General features: G+C 43.4%; 1 protein-coding gene across 3 annotated transcripts in view; it reads right to left on the bottom strand.

The window, feature by feature from the left end:
- The window catches only part of pemt (phosphatidylethanolamine N-methyltransferase), a 137587-nt gene extending 119619 nt beyond the window's left edge, over nt 1-17968 (bottom strand). The window contains exons 1-2 of one of the 3 annotated variants that reach the window (XM_070901208.1): nt 17784-17968; nt 14599-14706 (exon numbers count right to left, since the gene is read on the bottom strand). In XM_070901208.1, coding sequence (XP_070757309.1) covers nt 14599-14691 — 93 coding nt within the window. In that variant the 5' untranslated portion in view covers nt 14692-14706; nt 17784-17968. Of the gene's footprint in view, nt 1-14598; nt 14707-17783 lie in introns of those variants that run through there. The other 2 variants (XM_070901209.1, XM_070901210.1) reach the window with 2 other exon arrangements.
- Nucleotides 17969-22208: the final 4240 nt, after the last annotated feature.

Here is a 22208-nt window from a genome sequence, read left to right as displayed (position 1 = left end):
GCAACCAACTGAGCCACAGCTGACACTGTATTTTTTGAAGTGTAGTCACTGTTGAAATAGAGAGAAAATGAGGAATAACCTTTTGATTGTTTAAGTCCAAATTGGAACAGAGGAAAATCAAAAGGAATACCATAATAGTATACAAAAAATAGGGTTCAGAGCCCAAAAGTTGCTCAACAGATTTACACCTATACAGCAACGTCTGAGAGTAGTCACCATTCCCCATCCCCAGTGGGTCAGTATTTCCAAATTGATTAGCTATGTCTCCTTGTTACATCACAGTAATCAATATTAACTGTCTCTAATGCCTGGGTGAACTTTAAGCAGTGTACCTAGCTAGAGAGAGAGATGGCTCATCCACCCTTTGAAGTGGCATTGACTGGAGACAAACAATGTGCATTTCAGGTACGTGCAGAGAAGTTGTTTTCAGAGCAATCAAATTAAAGTGGCCACCAGCTACCAAAATCTCAAAAAAATATTGAAAGAATCATATGATTTTAAATAATTCAGATCCAATCTGTCACGGGCATCCATTCTCATTCCTATTTTGGCGCACTTGCCATCCCCTTGATTAACCTAATTTGGCTCTTTTCTTGAAGAAAGAAAATGTCATATGTTGGTAGTATGTAGGAGCTTAAGCAATTTTTCTTCAACATAATTGTTAAACGAAGACCTTAAAATGAAAGTGTCTCCTGGTGCCCATTGCTTCAAATATTCATTGTCTTAGCTTTTAGTTTTACATCACCCATCATACCACTGTCAGTTTAGCTGAATAGGTGGCATTCTATTCTCACCTCTGGGTCAGATATTTGTAGATTTGAGACCCATCCCAGAAGCTTCAAGCCAATATTCGAAGGAATCTGTTGGATGGGCAATGCATTTTCTGCTCCGTGTTTTTAAATCAATATTGAAAATTTCCATTACTGAGTTTTGTTTATATCAAAGAGAAAACTGCAAACAATTTTGTATATTACTTGTATAAAAATTGAGTCATTTACCAGAATTTGTGTCAGTATAATTTTTTATATAAATTACAAAAATGTGAGACACTAAGGCTTCAATTCAACAATCCCACCCATGCAGTTCAGATCAGAAAATGAACCGAGTGAGGAAAAAACCCATATTCAATCCAACTCCATGAGTTTCAGCATTGATTCTCTGACATTCAGTGCTACCTCAGCACCCTTCACTTTGTCTATATGAATCTTTAACCAATAGTGAGTAATTTTAACAGTTTCAAGCAAAATACAATAATTCCAAATTAGTATTTAGTCCTGTCAAATACTCAAATGATGTTTCATTCTGTGAAACTGCTTATCCATTTGTGCAAGACTTTGACAAACTGTTCTTGATGATATTTGAGTTTACACATGAATTATCTATTACCATAGGCTCTTTATATACCATTTGTAACAGCTGAAAAGAAGACACAGTACCATGACTGAGCACCTTAAAGTAATATTACGTTTTTGAAATAACAAATTAATTGAATGTTGCAATTGGTAAACCTCATTGAATAAGCAGTTTTATACACAAACCCACTCATTCAGAATAGGTTGTTCTAAGAAAGGCTGATCCAAATACTACTGCCTGGAAATTCTGCGGGGCCTCTATGTGGTTTCTCTGGTGGTTCCGGTGGTCTCCCGCTGAACTTAACAGCAGAAGATTGGGATCAGTCACAGATGGTCCCTTATATCTCTTGCTCTCTCTCTGCGTCTCTCTGACAGGTGTTTATAATTTGAGGACTTTTATGTTCCAACTGTCAACATAACACAGGTGATCATTAGGGATGATTCAAGCAATATGTTTTACCTTTAAAATGAACTCAAAATAAATTAGGAAAGACAGTCTTTCTCGCACAGCTTAATGTGCTTTCTGAAGTTTATTGAATGCAAAACAAAATCTACAACACACATTTTCTTTGTTTAAAAAAAACTCAATTTAGAGGTTAAGATTAAAGCTTTTAAAAGCATCATCCAGCTTTTCTACAAATAATTATGAAAAAATGTGTAGAAATTACTAGCAAAAAATATTCAAGTTACTGATTGCATCCTGGGAAACTTCGGCCTCTGGTCGGCGCCCAGCGATTTTTCTGGCGTGGATGGGAAGATCTAAGTTTCCCTAATGTTTGGGCGGCGACCATCAACGCCAGAATTTTTTGCACCATATATTCTGCCACTGGTCTACGTTGAAAAGGTGATTACGTGCCGTTTCTGGCCATTAAGACCACTTTCCCCACCACCTTTTTGTTTTAAACCACGCGCATGGACATTGAAAACCGTTTGAAAAAAACCCAATCTTCATTTTAGGAAATCGGCACTGGCCCGCTCCTATCCCTGGCCGAAGGTCCTCCATGCTTTTTGGAGCAAACAACTGGAGGTTATTAGTCAGCCAGCCAAAATAAAACTTACTGTTAAGCCTCTTCAATGGGAGAGAAAACAGCAGGCAAATAGCCAAAGATCCTTCCAGGCACAATTTAAAAAAATGCAGAGTAGCCTCTTCTCCCAAACTGCAGGCAAAGCACCACATCAAGAAGGGCCTTCCTTCAGAAAACTTTTCAACGCAGCCGATCCGACCCGCTGCTATCACTGGCCGATGGTCCTCCATGCGTGCTGAATTTTTTTTTGGAACAGTGCACGCGCAGTGAGTGTGTTTTTTTTTTTAAAAAGTGCATGCGCAGTCTATTTTCGGCGCACGACGTCAGCTCCGCACCCCCCGAAATGGACTCTGGTAGCGCAGCGCTAAAAATAGAGTTAATTTCTTCTAAACTGCCATTTTTTTGGGCACTGAGGTTGGAGAGAAAAACGTTCGTAAAGGTGAGTGGACGCCAGGTCTCTTTCTTGGGGAAAATAGTGGCCTGAGAAACTGCACGTTCTCCAACTGCACTACCTGCATTCACCTCAGTCACAGCTCGGAGCAAACATATCAAATCTTAGTTCAGGCTTTTGGAAGAAGTTGATGAAGCCATTAAAAAAATGCAATGGACAAATGCAATCTAATTATTTTGAGATATGTAATTTAAATTTTTTTACATTTTGCTTATGCCCTTATTTTGGATATAACAATATTCAGTTGCTGAGGAAAAGGGGAGCAAAGATATTCAGAAAGCACTTTGAGTGATTTGTGGGGAAAAGATAATACAGGTGGTCAGATTGTGCAATTACAAGCTAGCGAGTATACATAGGCAGTTTACGATATAAATCTGGATGTACAAATTTACAATAGAAAATGCGAACACAAAATTGTTAAGGTGAGAAATGTGATTTCATAAGGATTATGCACAAATACAAGACTTTTAAGAAGATACAAAACAAGTGATCTACATCTGGGTAGAGAAAACATTATATATGAAAATTAGCATGTCAAATACAGGAACCTTAGTTAAATGCAAAGCTGTCCGTAACCAACTTCTGGAGGATTAAAAACAAGTTAACAGATTGGGCAGATACATGTCAAGCAAAATATAATCCAGAGAAATGTGAGGTGATACATTTTAGGAGGAAGAATAAGTAGAAACCATAGTGTACTAAACAGCATAGAAGGTCATTGTCTCCTAACCTCCCGATCTTTTGGTAATGATCTTAAAATTCAACCCTTCTAGTTACCAATTCAACAACTTGTGCAAATAGCTTTTCCTGATTTACTTACCAAAACCATAATTTTGAGCATCTCTATCAAATCTCCATGTAAACTTCTTTACTCTATTGAAAAGGGCCCCAGTTTTCCCTAGTCTTTCCATGTAATTTCTAATTTTTCCTCATGACCAAAGCATCTCATCTCTGGTATCTTAGTGACTCTCTTCTGCACTCTCTCCATGGTCTAGACATCCTAATGTAAGATGTCCAAAATTGGACACAATATTCTAACTGTGACTTAACTAATGATTTGTATAGCATTAGAACAAAGAAGTGAGGAGAAATATTTTTTATACAAGGGGATTGTTATCAATGTTCCCTGTAAGCTGCAATTTGTTCTGTGTAACCTGTTTCTTTTAGTGCGTGGTCCCTTTAAATTTCCACGCCTACGCAGTATTTACAATGGAGAAGCTGGTGAGTAGCAATGTGAGTAAAACATTGGTTATTACATGAAATGCCCTTCTAGAACAGTGGTGGAAGCAGAATCCACAATAGCTTTTCAAAGGAAAATGGATAAATATTGATAAAACAAAATATTTTAAAGGGTTGTAGGGAAAGGGCAGGGGAATGAGCCTACATACATAGCATTTTTAGACGCAATGGGCCGAATGGCCTCCTGTGCTGTAAAATTTTATGGTTTTATTCTATTGAGAAGCTCACTACAGAATATCCATGTTGCTCAACCCATTAATATATTTAATAGGGCAACTTTATTGCAGGTTCTATGTTAATGCAATGTGGTTTTCATGTCACGCAGATGCGCAAAACATAGTATAACTCCAGTTTGAAATAGCTGGCCTGAGGGTGATTAGGAGTTTGACAAGCAGAGCAAGACGACTTAAAATAGACTTCGTGCCAATCGCAATATAACTGCAGCCGGCACAAGGTCATTTGATTAAAACCAAGATCCCAAACGGTCTGTTGGAATGCCTAAAGCTTCCAATGTTGGCAAAGAGCCAACAATTACATCAGCTGTTTTCTAATATTAAAACTTTCTGATGTTAATGAGTTGATTTTGCACGTTTAAGTACAAATAGCAGAGCTCTATTTGGCCAGCTCTATCATAGGCAGTCCCTCGGAATCGAGGAAGACTTGCTTCCACTCTTAACTTGAGTTCTTAGGTGGCTGTATAGTCCAATATGAGAACCACAATCTCTGTCACAGGTGGGACAAATAGTCCTTGAGGGAAGGGGTGGGTGGGGAGTCTGGTTTGCCGCACGCTCTTTCCGTTGCCTGCGCTTGATTTCTGCACGCTCTCGGCGACGAGACTTGAGGAGCTCAGTGGAACTAAACTACTAAACTACAGAACCAGTGGGAATCTGTTCAACCTTCGCCGTCTCCAGGCCAGGTCCAAGATCACACCAACCTCGGTCATCGAGCTACAGTACGCGGACGAAGCCTGCGCCTGCGCACATACAGAGGCTGAACTCCAGGACATAGTCGACGTATTTACTGAGGCGTACGAAAGCATGGGCTTTACGCTAAACATCTGTAAGACAAAGGTCCCCCCACCAGCCTGTACTCGCCGCACAGCACTGCCCCCGAGTCATCAAGATCCACGGCGTGCCCTGGACAACGTGGACCATTTCCCAAAATTGGGAGCCTCTTATCAACAAGAGCAGGCATTGACAACGAGATTCAACACCGCCTCCAGTGCAGCCTTTGGCCACATGAGGAAAAGTGTGTTTGAAGACCAGACCCTCAAAACTGCTACCAAGCTCATGGTCTACAGGGCTGAAGTAATACCCACCCTCCTGTATGGCTCAGAGACATGGACCATGAACAGCAGACACCTCAAGTTGCTGGAGAGATACCACCAACGATGTCTCCGAGAGATCCTACAAATCCTCTGGGAGACACACGCACCAACATCAGCGTCCTCGGCCAAGTCAACATCCCCAGCATTGAAACACTGACCACACTTGATCAGCTCCACTTGGCGGGCCACATTGTTCGCATGCCTGACACGAGTCCCAAAGCAAGCTCTCTGCTCGGAACTCCTTCATGGCAAACGAGTCAAAGGTGGGCAGAGGAAACATTACAAGGACACCCTCAAAGCCTCCCTGATAAAGTGCAACATCCCCACTGACACCTGGGAGTCCCTGGCCAGAGACCGCCCTAAGTGGAGAAAGTGCATCCGGGAGGACGCTGAGTGAATCGAGTCTCATCGCCGAGAGCATGCAGAAATCCAGCGCAGGCTGCGGAAAGAGTGTGCGGCAAACCAGTCCCACCCACCCCTTCCCTCAACATCTATCTGCCCCACCTGTGACAGAGTCTGTGATTCTCATATTGGACTGTTCAGCCACCTAAGAACTCATTTTAAGAGTGGAAGCAAGTCCTCCTCGATTCCAAGGGACGGCCTAAGAAAATGATGATAATTTGGTTCTGTCGTTTCGTACTATTCTTAAGCAGCTACCAACATCAAATCAGTTCCTACACCATTACATGATCCTTATTTTTGTTATACACTTACATTAAAATGAGACGTGAGCACCAAATTCAATCTTTGAAAAGTCTTCTAATTCCAACTTCCAAAAGATCAACTTTAAAAACATTCTACATTTGAGGAGGGTGTAACACCAAACATAGAAAATAGGTGCAGGAGTAGGCCATTCAGCCCTTCGAACCTGCACCACCATTCAATAAGATCATGGCTGATCATTCCCTCAGTACCCTTTTCCTGCTTTCTCTCCATACCCCTTGATCCCCTTAGCGGTAAGGGCCATATCTAACTCCCTCTTGAATATATCCAATGAACTGGCATCAACAATTCTCTGCGGCAGGGAATTCCACAGGTTAACAACTCTCTGAGTGAAGAAGTTTCTCCTCCTAAATGGCCTACCCCTTATCCTAAGACTGTGTCCCCTGGTTCTGAACTTCCCCAACATCGGGAACATTCTACCCGCATCTAACCTGTCCCGTCAGAATCTTTTATGTTTCTATGAGATCCCCTCTCATCCTTCTAAACTCCAGTGAATACAGGCCCAGTTGATCCAGTCTCTCCTCATCTGTCAGTCCTGCCATCCCAGGAATTAGTCTGGTGAACCTTCGCTGCACTCCCTCAATAGCAAGAACGTCCTTCCTCAGATTAGGAGACCAAAACTGAACACAATATTCCAGGTGGAGGCCTCACCAAGGCCATGTACAACTGCAGTAAGACTTCCCTGCGCCTATACTCAAATCCCCTATCTATGAAGGCCAACATACCATTTGCCTTCTTCACCGCCTGCTGTACCTGCATGTCAACTTTTAATGACTGATGAACCATGACACCCAGGCCTCGTTGCATCTCCCCTTTTCCTAATCTGCTGCCATTCAGATAATATTCTGTCTTCGCGTTTTTGCCCCCAAAGTGGATAACCTCACATTTATCCCTATTATACTGCATCTGCCCACTCACCTAACCTGTCCAAGTCACCCTGCAGCCTCTTAGCGTCCCCCTCACAGCTCACACCGCCACCCAGCTTAGAGTCATCTGCAAACTTGGAGATATTATACTCAATTCCTTCATCTAAATCATTGATGTATATTGTAAAGAGCTGGTGTCCCAGCAGAACTCTGCGGCACTCCACTAGTCACTGCCTGCCATTCTGAAAAGGACCCGTTTATCCCGACTCTCTGCTTCCTGTCTGCCAACCAGTTCTCTATCCACGTCAGTATATTACCCCCAATACCATGTGCTTTGATTTTGCACACCAGCCTTTTGAAACTCCAAATACACCACATCCACTGGTTCTCCCTTGTCCACGCTACTAGTTACATCCTTACATCCTCAAATTCCAGAAAATTTGTCAAGCATGATTTCCCCTTCATAAATCCATACTGACTTGGAGCAATACAGAAATGGAACACAAGTTTCATCCTACACACTATTCCGTCTCACATCAGAGAGAAATGCAAATTCCAGGTTAGATAGCTTGGGAAGACCACAGGGAAAAAAACAAGGGAGAAAAAAATGGGAAAACCAGATTATAACTATCAGTGCTCAGCACTTCTTTCCAAAACAATGTCAAAAGATCAAAGGTAGAAATAATGCATTACATGCCAAGTTCGCTCCTTTACCAATAAAATGGTTAATGTGTAGCACTACTGATGGTTTAATAGGTAAATGCAGTTTATAGGCTGCATTTTCGCCACCAATATGTGCCGTTTCTTTGGCTTCCACTGTTTTTTTTTGAGCATCTGCAAGTTTCACCAAAGTTACTGAGCCATTCTAAAGTAGGTAGGTCCGATTTTTTTAGTTCCCAATTTTTTTTACGTTACTGGGGGCGGAACCGGCCAGATGCGCCATTTCTGGCCATTTAAGCGAGTTTGACCAAGTAAGATTTTTTTCTACAGCAGCGCACTGCACCCTTCTAAAAAACCTTACACTTAAGGAAATCGGCGCAGAGAAGAGAAAATCGGTGGAGAGAAGGCACAATTGTTTCAAATGAGCTGAAGACACGGCAGGGGGATGCAGGGTCCTTTTGGCCCGGAATACCAGTGGGCCGGTGTGGGGTCCTTTTGGCTCGGGATGGCAGTGGGCCAGTGTGGGGTCCTTTTGGCCCGGGATAGGTGCTGGCCGGTGCGGAGTCCTTGCGGCCCAGGATAGAAGCAGGCCGGTGGCGGGTGGAGCCTTTCGGCCCGGGATTGCAGCAGCACCGGCACTGTAGAGGTGAAAAAAAATCTATAAATGCTAAAAAGAAATAAAGGAATTTCATATTGTTTCATATATTGAGATTTCAGTCTGTTGTCCCAAGTCTCATTTAGTGATCTATTTTACAAAGAGAAAATGCTTTATTTGTGCCTCAGCCCTTCAAACATCCCTCGTTACCCTGGCAATCTCAGTTTTTCGGGGCAGTCCTTAAGCTCCAACTACAGAGCTTAAGGACATCTGCGCCACTCCAAAATGAAAGGTTATCCCGCGAAACTTGGAACTATTTTGTTTGGCGCAGTTGGGCCACAAAAAAAAAAATCGGACGTATCGCTACAACTTCGCCAAAAAAAGTCCATGTGGAATTTTGGGCCCATTGTATGCAACCGAGTCATTCAGATCAGAGAAGTATAAAAGCAAAATACTGCAAATTTTTGGGTTTTATTCCAGGTCAGAGACATCTCAGGTTCAATTCTCACCATGCATGGAGTTAGCCAATTCCCAGCAAGGGCCACATTTGGAGTGTTTTAATAGCCCTCGGTGCTCCTAAGTAGAGAAAGTTATCAGCCAGGGTTCCCACTCCCAATCTAGTGCTCCTTGCTGCGAAGTGTGCATGTGTGGACACTGGGTGAGGGCGAGGATTAGGCTTAGCTGTGATGTCCTCTACAGGCAAATGTGCTGCTGACACACAGTTTATAAACTACAGATGAAGAATTACCACTTGAGTGATAGACCAGAGGGCTGCCAGCTATTTTAAAAGGAATAAAGCTAAGTACAGATAAGCTCTTAAAAGTTCACTACTGTTTTAAACAAAGACTGTCAATCTGACCTTTAAATGTCAGGAAAGCAGAACACACAATCTACTGTACAAAAATATCTCCTATCAGCATATTGGGCCCAAGTTTCCACACGCGCCTAGAACGGCGCAGTCCCGACCTGGACGCCCGTTTTTCACGCCTAAAAAAATCCTCGGTATTCTCCACCTACCTGCAGGTCCTCTGGCCCTCGGCGCAGCCAGCACGAGCTGTGGAGGGGCGGAGCCAGGTCCCTGCGCTGAAAACAGTGCCGGGACCTCCGCACATGCGCGCTACAGTGGGCACGCAAGTGCAGTAGCTCCAGGCGCCGAACTGTGTGGGAGGGGCCCGAAGCACACAGCCCCTAGCCCTGGCTGAATGGCCTCACTGGGGCTGCGTGAATAAGGCTCCTCCCACGGCCAGCTCCTGCTCCCCCCGCCGACCAGACCCGACATTTTAACGTTTAAAATTCTGACGGGTTTGGACAGGTTGGATGCAGGAAGAATGTTCCCAATGTTGGGGAAGTCCAGAACCAGGGGTCACAGTCTAAGGATAACGGGTAAGCCATTTAGGACCGAGATGAGGAGAAACTTCTTCACCCAGAGAGTGGTGAACCTGTGGAATTCTCTACCACAGAAAGTAGTTGAGGCCAATTCACTAAATATATTCAAAAGGGAGTTAGATGAAGTCCTTACTACTCGGGGGATCAAGGGGTATGGCGAGAAAGCAGGAAGGGGGTACTGAAGTTTCATGTTCAGCCATGAACTCATTGAATGGCGGTGCAGGCTCGAAGGGCTGAATGGCCTACTCCTGCACCTATTTTCTATGTTTCTATGACACTCGCTCCCCGCCCCCGGACCGGACCAGACCCGACACCCGCGCCCCCCCCCCCCGCGACTGACCCGACCCGCGCTCCTGTTCCCGCTCCCCGCCTCCCCGACTGGACCCGACCCGCGCTCCTGTTCCCGCTCCCCGCCTGGACCCGACCCGCGCTCCTGTTCCCGCTCCCCGACTGGACCCGACCCGCGTTCCTGTTCCCGCTCCCCGCCCCCCCGACTGGACCCAACCCGACCCGCGCTCCCGCCCCCCGACCCCCCTCCCGCTCCCGGACTGGATCCGACCTGACCTCCCCCCCTCCCCCCCTCCCCCCCTCCCCCTCTCCCTCTCTCTCTCTCTCTCTCTCCCTCCCTCCCTCCCTCCCTCTCCCGCTCTCCCGCTCTCTTCTCCCCACCCCCCACCCCCCGACCCAAACCAAACCTCCCCGACTCGACCCAACCCAACGCCACCTACCTGTAAATCTGGTGCTGGGGACGGGCCCTGCCCGAAGTCTCGGGCCGGCCTGTTCAGCCTTCGGTCCCGAAAGGCCTGCCTGAAGCACTTTCACACAGGCAGGAAGATGGTTTAATTAATCTTTTCTTTGCTTATAAATGTTTATTCAGGTTGGATTTATTTGTATAATATTTGTATAAGTGTAAATAAGGATTTATTATAGAATTTAATGACTTCCCTTCCCCCCCCCCCCCCCCCCCCCACCTCGTTCTGGACGCCTAATTTGTAACCTGCGCCTGATTTTTTAATGTGTAGAACAGGTTTTTTCAGTTCTACAAAAATCTTCACTTGCTCCATTCTACTTTAGTTTGGAGTACGTTTTCACTGTGGAAACTTTCAAATCAGGCGTCAGTGGCCGGACACGCCCCCTTTTGAAGAAAAAATTCTGTTCCAAAGTAGAACTGTTCTACCTGACTAGAACTGCAGAAAAAAAAATGTGGAGAATTGCGATTTCTAAGATAGTCCGTTCTCCACCAGTTGCTCCTAAAAATCAGGCGCAAATCATGTGGAAACTTGGGCCCATTAAATTCTATTTGATCTTGCAAAGATGTTACAAAATGAAGGTTTTATTTTTCAAAATTAAAATTACTTAAAAAAACAATGTATACGCTGCTGTATTGTATCCAATTAACATATGAACCAGCCAGAGGCACTTGCTTTTACTGTATGCATTACCATCTCAAGCCTATCTTGCATATAGCTGTGCAGCACTGCAACTCACCTCTTAACAACACAATTCTTAGTAGAGATCTGACTCTTGATCACACCTGCATTTATAGTGCACTTTTTCTGTTGGTGCTGTGCCCTCTTGGACATAGACCCAATATTAAAAGTGCAACATAAAATGGCAAAAAGTCATTCTACACTGTTGGCACAGCCACCTGATAGACGTGGTCTTACATTGGCAAGGTTGAACTGCCGCTGTCATTTAAAAGTTAGTGCAAATCCTTATCAAAAAAGATTAAGTTTTCAAACTTGAAAACAAATTCTGATGGGCCGCTGAGTCACTAATAACATCTTAGCAACTAAAAATAGTATACTATCTAATCAGCTCTCATCAATTATTAAAAATCATTAACTACTGTACTGGCAGTGAGAGATTAATGAGCAGTGTTCTCTGCCCATGCTTCAGTCTACTGTGGAAGGCCCAAATACACAATATGAGTAGGGATTGAAAACAAGGCAACATGCTACCATCATTGTGAAAATAAAGGAAACACTGCATTGGTTATTGTAGTGTAAATTGCCTCTTTTTTATTTCCTTCTTTTCTTATTTCTCTTCACATCCCAACTGGCTATGCAATTTATTGATATTTCTATACAAATCATTTTCCCCCTCCTTCTATCACTGTCCACAAACAGCAGGCTAGAGAGGTGGGACACCCCAGCATCTGTAGTGCAAGGGCAGGTACCCGCCCTCCTGTATGGCTCAAAGGCATGGACCATATGCAGTAGACACCTCAAATCGCTGGAGAAATACCATCAACGATGTCTCCGCAAGATCCTGCAAATCCCCTGGGAGGACGGACGTACCAACGTTAGCGTCCTCGACCAGGCCAACATCGAAGCACTGACTACACTCAACTAGGCCACATTGTTCGCATGCCTGACACAAGACGCCCAAAGCAAGCGCTTTACTCGGAACTCCTACACGGCAAGCGAGCCCAAGGTGGGCAGAGGAAACGTTTTAAGGACACCCTCAAAGCCTCCTTCATAAAACGCAACATCCCCACCGACACCTGGGAGTCCCTGGCCAAAGACCGCCCTAAGTCGAGGAACAGCATCCGGGAGGGTGCAGAGTACCTTGAGTCACGTCGCCGAGAGCATGCAGGAACCAAGCGGAAGGAGCATGCGGCAAACCAGTCCCACCCACACTTTCCTTCAATGACGTCTGTCCCACCTGTGACAGAGACTGTAATTCCCGTATTGGACTGTTCATTTTTAGAGTGGAAGCAAGTCTTCCTCGATTTTGAGGAACTGCCTATGATGATGATAATGATGTAGTGCAAGTGAAAGTGTTAAAACTATTAGGTGAACTCCTGTAATGTTGCTCTTGGGAATTTTTACAAATTCCAATACAGGAAAATGGTCTTTTCCCAAAAAAATCTTAAAAATGTTTTCTCTCATTTTGGTTTGATATTAATTTTTTCAGTTCAGATTTTTGTATTCGCATTGACTTTCTATTTACATTTTTGTGTCAGTTTTTGATTTTTCCATTACATTTTTTTTTGCATTGTTTGTTTATAAATAGCTTTTTTCATTTTGTATTCTATTTAAAATTATGTATTTCATAGTATCTATTTGAATTTGCTATCGTCACAGTAGGGAAAAGTGCTTTTGGTTTCTGCTGTCTCTTGAGCTTCTGCAGTGCATTGACAACTTGAACCATTAAGTGAGGTTGGAGGAAAATACCTCATGCAGCAGAAACTTCAGGAGATTCTGAGTGAAGGCACGGAGGGCACTTGTGCAGAGGCCTGAAAATTTGCATATTTGCAGAGGCCACAGAAATATCGGGGCTCAAGGTTTCAAGCCCTGGGAACAGAGCAGAAGCAAACCTATGGATCCTGAGAGATGGGAGGCCTTTTCCAAGGGGAGGGAGGAGTTATTGAAGAACTTTATGTGCTGGGATGAGACAACATGTTGGTTTTTACTCACAAAAGTTGTTTAATGTTTTGTGTTTATTATGTAATAAACAATATTTTCAGGGGTATATGCAGGGGTGATGAGGAACTAACATGGCCACTTGAAGGACTTCATTTTTTCAAGGATTTGATTGGTAGGTTTTGTAGTTGTTCATTATTTGCTTTTTAATGAATTCAGACTGTAAAAACATTGATGCTTTATAGTTTGTTATTTTGAATGCCTTTTAGTGAATGTGAAATTTGAGCCAATCAGCATCTTTTCATGGGTTCGTCAGGGACCTATTGGATACATCCTATGAATATACAGCAGGTGCAATTATTTACATTTTATATGAATAAGTCTATGAGCCCAAGTTTCCACACGATAAAAAACGGGCGCCCCTCCGAGCTGGGTGCCCATTTTTCGCGCCTAAAACGGCGCCTAAAAAAAAAACTCGCGATTCTGGAGCGTTCTGCAGCTCCTTGTCTGCCTGGCGCAGCGCCCAGGGGGGCGGAGCCTACACTCGCGCCGATTTTGTAAGTGGGAGGGGGCGGGTACTATTTAAATTAGTTGTTTTCCTGCCGGCAACGCTGCGCGTGCGCGTTGGAGCGTTCGCGCACGCGCAGTGTGAAAAAAACATTGGCACTCGGCCATTTTTGTAGTTCTTTGTAGCTGTTTAATTTTTGAACATTTTTTAATAAAAGCATATTGCCATCAGCACATCAGCACTTGCAGCCTTCTCACTCTCTCCTTCCGCCCTCCCCCGCGGGAACGAAACGGCTGTTTAATTCCCCCCCCCTCCCCTCCGCGGGAACGAAACGGCTATTCCCTTCCCCCCTCCCCCCTCCCCTCCGCGGGAACGAAACGGCTATTCCCTTCCCCCCTCCCCCCTCCCCCCTCCCCTCCGCGGGAACGAACGGCTGTTTCCTTCCCCCCCCCTCCCCTCCGCGGGAACGAACGCCTGCAGCATTCTCTGTGCCTGAAGCACTTTCACACAGGTAGGAAGATGGTTTATTTAATCTTTTCTTTGCTTATAAATGTTTATTCAGGTTGGATTTATTTGTATAATGTTTGTAGAAGTATAAATAAGGATTTATTGTAGAATTTAATGAGTTTCCTTTCCCCCCCCCCTCTCCTCGTTCTGGATGCCTAATTTGTAACCTGCGCCTGATTTTTTAATGTGTAGAACAGGTTTTTTCAGTTCTACAAAAATCTTCACTTGCTCCATTCTAACTTAGTTTGGAGTACATTTTCACTGTGGAAACTTTCAAATCAGGCGTCAGTGGCCGGACACGCCCCCTTTTGAAGAAAAAATTCTGTTCCAAAGTAGAACTGTTCTACCTGACTAGAACTGCAGAAAAAAAAATGGGGAGAATTGCGATTTCCAAGATAGTCCGTTCTCCACCAGTTGCTCCTAAAAATCAGGCGCAAATCATGTGGAAACTTGGGCCCTATATCTCTCTCGTCGTGGTATCGGGGTGGCGATTTCTGGAATGTGTGACAATCTTGACAAACTGTATGATAATACATCAAGTAGAGAATAGAGTGAATGTACAGAACAGTCGAACTAACATCCAATACTCACAGTATTCCAGAACAATGGGTTGAAAGCAACAGCCAGGATAGCGATATTAAATTTCAGGTCTGTCCAATCGAAGTAGCTGAAAACATCTGCCATTATTGAAAAATCGATCTGAAAGAAATATTGTTAAAGTTTCAATTTCTGACAAAAGCAAATACGGCTCAATTCAGAAAAATACAACTTTTAGTTGTTTAATGTTATTCTAAACTTTAGAAAAGTCATTAAAAAAACTTCCATGATGATTCAGTGGATTAAAGCAGTAAGCACCTCACCCATATAGACCAGGAAGACCGCAGGTATGATTCCGTGTCTGGTGAGTTAGCTGATCTCAGTCAGGCTAGTGATAGCCTAAGCACTCTGGGTTTGGGACAGAAAAGATTTAATGGTTCTCACTGCTGATCATCATCGAACGACTCCTACCAAAAGTGCACGTCACGTGAGAAAAGGTTTGACTATGATGTCTCCCACAGTCACATAGTCAGTTGAAGCTAACACATGAAAGGCCAAGTGGGTGAGGCACTGCCACTTGTAGAACTGTGCTCTCTCTAGTCAATGCTCTCACGACAGCAGGAGATGGATTTTAAAAAACGGTGGAAAGAAAGAAATTCTCCCATCAGTGGATCAAAAAAACTTAAGCATGATGTTACAGGTGATAAAAAGGGTCAACACAGTCAATAAGTATATGATGGTGAAGGAGAAGAAAGTCAAATTTAATTTAAAATAGTTGTGGTTTGCAAAAGCGACTGTAAATTCTAAAAGTACCAGAATCAAAGTAGTAAGCAAATTATAGTCATTCTTACATATAATTCTTATATTAACTTTATGCGCTCACATTTGGACTATAATACAGAGTAATAATTAAAGCATGATTCTGCTGCAAGAAGCTTTAAGGTAGCATTTAAATCTAATTTTATTTTACTAGCTGTGTAAAATACTAAAATATTGAAGATCGCTACAGCTATTCTAAAAATATTTTATTAACAAAGCATCAAATACAATGTTTTTGTCAATTAGCCCTAGCAATAGCTGAAGTAAATAGTCACTGCAGTGTATAGCAATCTTCCAGAGTTAATTTAAAGAGTGTTGCCTTCAGGGTCAAGAACAGTCTTGTATCATGACAATATTTTTACAATACTATAATACATTTCAACATAGCGATTCCTATTAAAGCAAATAACTTCAAATTAAATCAAGGCAAAATTATGATTTCAAATGGTAGTGGCTTGACTGCCTGTAAAACAAACAGTAAGTTTACAGCCATCTTTTTATGGATGAAAAAGGTACCACTTGTTGAAAGTAGAAAACTTTGAAAATAGTGGTTTCTATTTTCTAGCACTTTAAAAGTAAGAATAAGATGTGTATCAGATGACATTAATTCAATGAAATATTTACAAAAGTAACATATTAAAGTACAGTAACGATTATGAGTTGCAAGTAGAAGAGTAGGATTAGACCTTGGTTCCACATAGGGAGAAAGATGGACTTGATGGGCCAGGTGACCAGTTTTTAATGCTATCACATTCCATGATTCATTAAAAATCATAAGCGATAAGAGGGTTAATCTGACAATTGAAGGTTTTAGTGTGATGAAAGATGCTCAGTTGGCCAGACTGAGGTTGCAGAGCTAAGTCAGTGAAAAGGACAGTGGGCAATAGAACATAATTGGAGAAAACTGCATGAGGTGTGAAAAAGTAATAATGAAGTGATAAACAAATCTTCAGTCAGATGACTCCAGGATGGCTCTATAGACCACTGAAGTTGTGAACAGAGACATGATAATGAAATCAATTAATAATCCCATTTTTAGCTTTTTCCATCATACAAAACAAAAATAATGTCCTTGGAACTAACCGCAGGAACAAGTTGTTACAGACACTATACATGGAAAGCCAAGATACTTGCAATGTTCAGATCAAAAATTGCAAAGTTCCCAGAATTTGATCAGTGCAAAAGCACAATTTATACAGGGTCAACAAATTCATAATAGAGGGACATCCTATCCTTGGTGGCAAATCACCTTGGTGATGTGACCAGTATACAATGACTGTACTTTACATTTATAAATTTATTGCCAGTACATAGAAGCTTTTTTGAGTCTTAAGAGATGATACATTGACACAGAGGATGACCTATCTGCTGTACTCTGATTTTTTTTTTTTAAAAGACAGGACTTAAAATCTTTTGGAGAAATGATAAGACTCGAGTGAATTCATGTAAAATGTGCTTAATTTTTAAACATGCAGGTTGCAATACTAAGTGTGAAGCTAGGACTGTTAACGTCACCACTTCTACATACAATGTAAATACTTCATATAAAGTAGAAGTGATTTACAATATCAAAAATTCAAAACTCACACAACCTTAAAAAAGATAAATGGATCTCATACCCAGAAGGTGCAGGATCCACCGTTTATTCTTTTGCTATTACTTTTATTTTCATCTTGGTTAACGAACTGAATTTAAACACACTCAAATTGATTAGCCTACTGCTATTGCATCATGTAAAGTTCACTGACTGCTCTTGCAACTTTGAGATCTTTTTTTTTTCTCTTGATTATATACATGTCACAATGCACCATGGCTATTGCATGCTTTTCACACAACAGATAGCTTAGGTTAGATAATACTGACAAATCCCTACTTTTGAGGAGTTATTTGTGAGTTTAGCATATTCATTTAATTAATCAATACTATTGTCCATTTTCTCACTGCACGATTAGAAATTCATTATTAAAAGTAACAGCATGTTGTGCAAATTCTCAGAACACCGGACAATGGCAATACACTTAAAAGGATTGAGCTGTGATGTCAAGTGTCAAAGGATAATTCAATTAAACAGCGGGAAGCATTTTTCAACAGTAATGAAATGTTTCTAGTTAAGATTATTTGAGCATCTCAATTTTTTAGGGGAAAAAATTCTGAAGCAGTGTACGTAGCCCAGAATTAAAAAGGTTTCTCAGGTTAAGTTGTAGCTCAGGTGTAAGGAAAGGGGGTCAGCTGGAATTTAAATGAAAAATAAATGAGTAGGTTGGCCCCAAACAGACTTGCAGCGCCGGGGTCGGATTGATGGCTGCCCGCGTCCCTCCCCAGGCCCAGCACCGTGTGTGTGTGTGTGTGTGTGTGTGAGGGGGACATTGACTGAGGGAGCCATGGCAACCACGCGGCCTGCTCGGAGTGACGGGCAATACCTTGCGGTAATCCAGACTGGCAAAGCCTCCGCAACACTCCAGGTCCACCTCGCTCTCAGACGCCGCACTGCCCTTCAAGGCTCCGGGCACGTTAGAGCAGCTTTGGGCGTTTTTCCGTCACCATGTATATTCGCCTCCTACCCGCTAGAGCGGCCCACGCACTTTGACGGTCGCCCGTACAAACTGCGGCCGTCGTCCGTCTGCGCACGCGCCACCAGCGGTGCCCCCTGGGATTTGTAGTTCCCTTCGGCTCGGCCTGCCTCTCCTTTTGCCTCGCACCATCATCCCTTTTGTCCCTTAATCTCTTCTGCCTTCCAACCTATCCCAGAACTTTCCCTTTTGCTCTTTGCTGCCCTTCCCCGCCCCTACACTTGCTTAAAAACCTGTCCCATCTCTTAACTTTTTCCAGTTCTGACAAAGGGTCATCCCACCTGAAACTTTAGCTCTGTTTCTCTTATAGAAACATAGAAAATAGGTGCAGGAGTAGGCCATTCGGCCCTTTGAACCTACACCACGATTCAATAAGATCATGGCTGATCATTCACCTCAGTACCCCTTTCCTGCTTTCTCTCCATAACCCTTGATCCCTTTAGCCGTAAGGGCCAGACCTAACTCCCTCTTGAATATATCCAATGAACTGGCATCAACAACTCTCTGCGGTAGGGAATTCCACAGGTTAGCAACTCTCTGAGTGAAGAAGTTTCTTCTCATCTCAGTCCTAAATGGCTTACCCCTTATCCTTAGACTGTGTCCCCTGGTTCTGGACTTCCCCAACATTGGGAACATTCTTCCTGCATCTAACCTGTCCAGTCCTGTCAGAATGTTATATGTTTCTATGAGATCCCCTCTCATCCTTCTAAACTCCAGTGAATACAGGCCCAGTTGATCCAGTCTCTCCTCATCTGTCAGTCCTGCCATCCCAGGAATCAGTCTGGTGAACCTTCGCTGCACTCCCTCAATAGCAAGAACGTCCTTCCTCAGATTAGGAGACCAAAACTGAACACAATATTCCAGGTGAGGCCTTACCAAGGCCCTGTACAACTGCAGTAAGACCTCTCTGCTCCTATATTCAAATCCCTAGCTATGAAGGCTAACATGCAATTTGCCTGCTGTATCTGCATGCCAACTTTCAATGACTGATGAACCATGACACCCAGATCTCGTTGCACCTCCCCTTTTCCTAATCTACCGCCATTCAGATAATATTCTGCTTTCGTGTTTTTGCCACCAAAGTGGATAACGTCACATTTATTTATATTATACTGCATCTGCCATGCATTTGCCCACTCACCTAACCTGTCCAAGTCACCCTGCAACCTATTAACATCCTCCTCACAGCTCACACTGCCACCCAGCTTAGTGTCATCTGCAAACTTGGAGATATTACACTCAATTCCTTCATCAAAATCATTGATGTATATTGTAAATAGCTGGGATCCCAGCACTGAGCCCTGCGGCACCCCACTAGTCATTGCCTGCCATTCTGAAAAGGACCAGTTAAAAAGTAGGACCTCAAACCTAGTAATCTCGGGATTGCTACCAGTGCCACGTGCTAGTCAGAGCATGAATCACAGGATAGCTCAGATGAATACGTGGCTTGAGCAGTGGTGCAGCAGGGAAGGATTCAAATTCCTGGGGCATTGGAACCGGTTCTGGGGGAGGTGGGACCAGTACAAACTGGACGGTCTGCACCTAGGCAGGACCGGAACCAATGTCCTTGGAGGAGTGTTTGCTAGTGCTGTTGGGGAGGAGTTAAACGAATATGGCAGGGGAATGGGAACCAATGCAGGGAGACAGAGGGAAACAAAATGGAGACAGAAGCAAAAGACAGAAAGGAGATGAGTAAAAGTGGAGGGTAGAGAAACCCAAGGCAAAAAACAAAAAGAGCCACTTTGCAGCAAAATTCTAAAGGTTCAAAGTGTGTTAAAAAGGCAAGCCTGAAGGCTCCGTGCCTCAATGCGAGGCGTATTCGGAATAAGGTGGACGAATTAACTGTGCAGATAGCAGTTAACGGATACGATGTGGTTGGCATCACGGAGACATGGCTCCAGGATGACCAAGGCTGGGAACTCAACATCCAAGGGTATTCAACATTGAAGAAGGATAGACAGAAAGGAAAAGGAGGCGGGGTGGCAATGCTGGTTAAAGAGGAAATTAATGCAATTGTAAGGAAAGACATTAGCTTGGATGATGTGGAATCGGAATGGGTGGAGCTACGGAATACCAAAGGGCAGAAAACGCTAGTGGGAGTTGTGTACAGACCTCCAAACAGTAGTAGTGATGTTGGGGAGGACATCAAACAGGAAATTAGGGGTGCATACAATAAAGGTGCAGCAGTCATCATGGGTAACTTTAATATGCATATAGATTGGGCTAACCAAACTGGAAACAATATGGTGGAGGAGGATTTCCTGAAGTGCATAAGGGATGGTTTTCTAGACCAATATGTCGAGGAACCAACTAGTGGGGGAGGCCATCTTAGACTGGGTGTTGTGTAATGAAAGAGGATTAATTAGCAATCTAATTGTGCGAGGCCCCTTGAGGAAGAGTGACCATAATATGGTGGAATTCTACATTAGGATGGAGAATGAAACAGTTAATTCAGAGACCATGGTCCAGAACTTAAAGAAGGGTAACTTTGAAGGTATGAGGCGTGAATTGGCTAGGATAGATTGGCGAATGATACTTAAGGGGTTGACAGTGGATGGGCAATGGCAGACATTTAGAGACCGCATGGATGAACTACAACAATTGTACATCCCTGTCAGGCGTAAAAATAAAAAAGGGAAGGTGGCTCAACCGTGGCTATCAAGGGAAATCAGGGATAGTATTAAAGCCAAGGAAGTGGCATACAAATTGGCTAGAAATAGCAGTGAACCTGGGGACTGGGAGAAATTTAGGACTCAGCAGAGGAGGACAAAGGGTTTGATTAGGGCAGGGAAAATAGAGTACGAGAGGAAGCTTGCAGGGAACATTAAAATGGACTGCAAAAGCTTCAATAGATATGTAAAGAGAAAAAGGTTAGTAAAGACAAACGTAGGACCCCTGCAGTCAGAATCGGGGAAGTCATAACTGGGAACAAAGAAATGGCAGACCAATTGAACAAGTACTTTGGTTCGGTATTCACTAAAGAGGACACAAACAACCTTCCAGATATAAAAGGGGTCAGAGGGTCTAGTAAGAAGGAGGAACTGAGGGAAATCCTTATTAATCGGGAAATTGTGTTGGGGAAATTGATGGGATTGAAGGCCGATAAATCCCCAGGGCCTGATGGTCTGCATCCCAGAGTACTTAAGGAGGTGGCCTTGAAAATAGCGGATGCATTTTCCAACATTCCAAAGAATCTGGATCAGTTCCTATGGAGTGGAGGGTAGCCAATGTAACCCCACTTTTTAAAAAAGGAGGGAGAGAGTAAACAGGGAATTATAGACCGGTCAGCCTGACATCAGTAGTGGGTAAAATGATGGAATCAGTTATTAAGGATGTCACAGCAACGCATTTGGAAAGAGGTGACATGATAGGTCCAAGTCAGCATGGATTTGTGAAAGGGAAATCATGCTTGACAAATCTTCTGGAATTTTTTGAGGATGTTTCCAGTTGAGTGGACAAGGGGAACCAGTTGATTTGGTGTATTTGGACTTCCAGAAGGCTTTCGACAAGGTCCCACACAAGAGATTAGTGTGTAAAGTTAAAGCACATGGGATTGGGGGTAGTGTGCTGATGTGGATTGAGAACTGGTTGGCAGACAGGAAGCAAAGAGTAGGAGTAAATGGGTACTTTTCAGAATGGCAGGCAGTGACTAGTGGGGTACTGCCCCCAGCTGTTTACATTGTACATTAATGATTTAGACGAGGGGATTAAATGTAGTATCTCCAAATTTGCGGATGACACTAAGTTGGGTGGCAGTGTGAGCTGCAAGGAGGATGCTATGAGGCTGCAGAGTGATTTGGATAGGTTAGGTGAGTGGGCAAATGCATGGCAGATGAAGTATAATCTGGATAAATGTGAGGTTATCCACTTTGGTTCTAAAAACAGAGAGACAGACTATTATCTGAATGGTGACAGATTAGGAAAAGGGGAAGTGCAATGAGACCTGGGTGTCATGGTACATCAGTCATTGAAGGTTGGCATGCAGGTGCAGCAGGCGGTTAAGAAAGCACATGGCATGTTGGCCTTCAAAGTGAGTGGATTTGAGTATAGGGGCAGGGAGGTTACTACAGTTGTACAGGGCCTTAGTGAGGCCACACCTGGAGTATTGTGTACAGTTTTGGTTTCCTAACTTGAGGAAGGATATTCTTGCTATTGAGGGAGTGCAGAGAAGGTTCACCAGACTGATTCCCGGGATGACGGGACTGCCATATCAAGAAAGACTGAATCAACTGGGCTTGTATTAACTGGAGTTCAGAAGAATGAGAGGGGACCTCA

Source organism: Pristiophorus japonicus, chromosome 15 (assembly GCF_044704955.1).
Source record: "Pristiophorus japonicus isolate sPriJap1 chromosome 15, sPriJap1.hap1, whole genome shotgun sequence".
NCBI classification, from domain to species: Eukaryota; Metazoa; Chordata; class Chondrichthyes; family Pristiophoridae; genus Pristiophorus; species Pristiophorus japonicus.
Note: the sequence above shows the minus strand (reverse complement) of the source record. Positions and strands in the feature narration are given on the sequence as shown.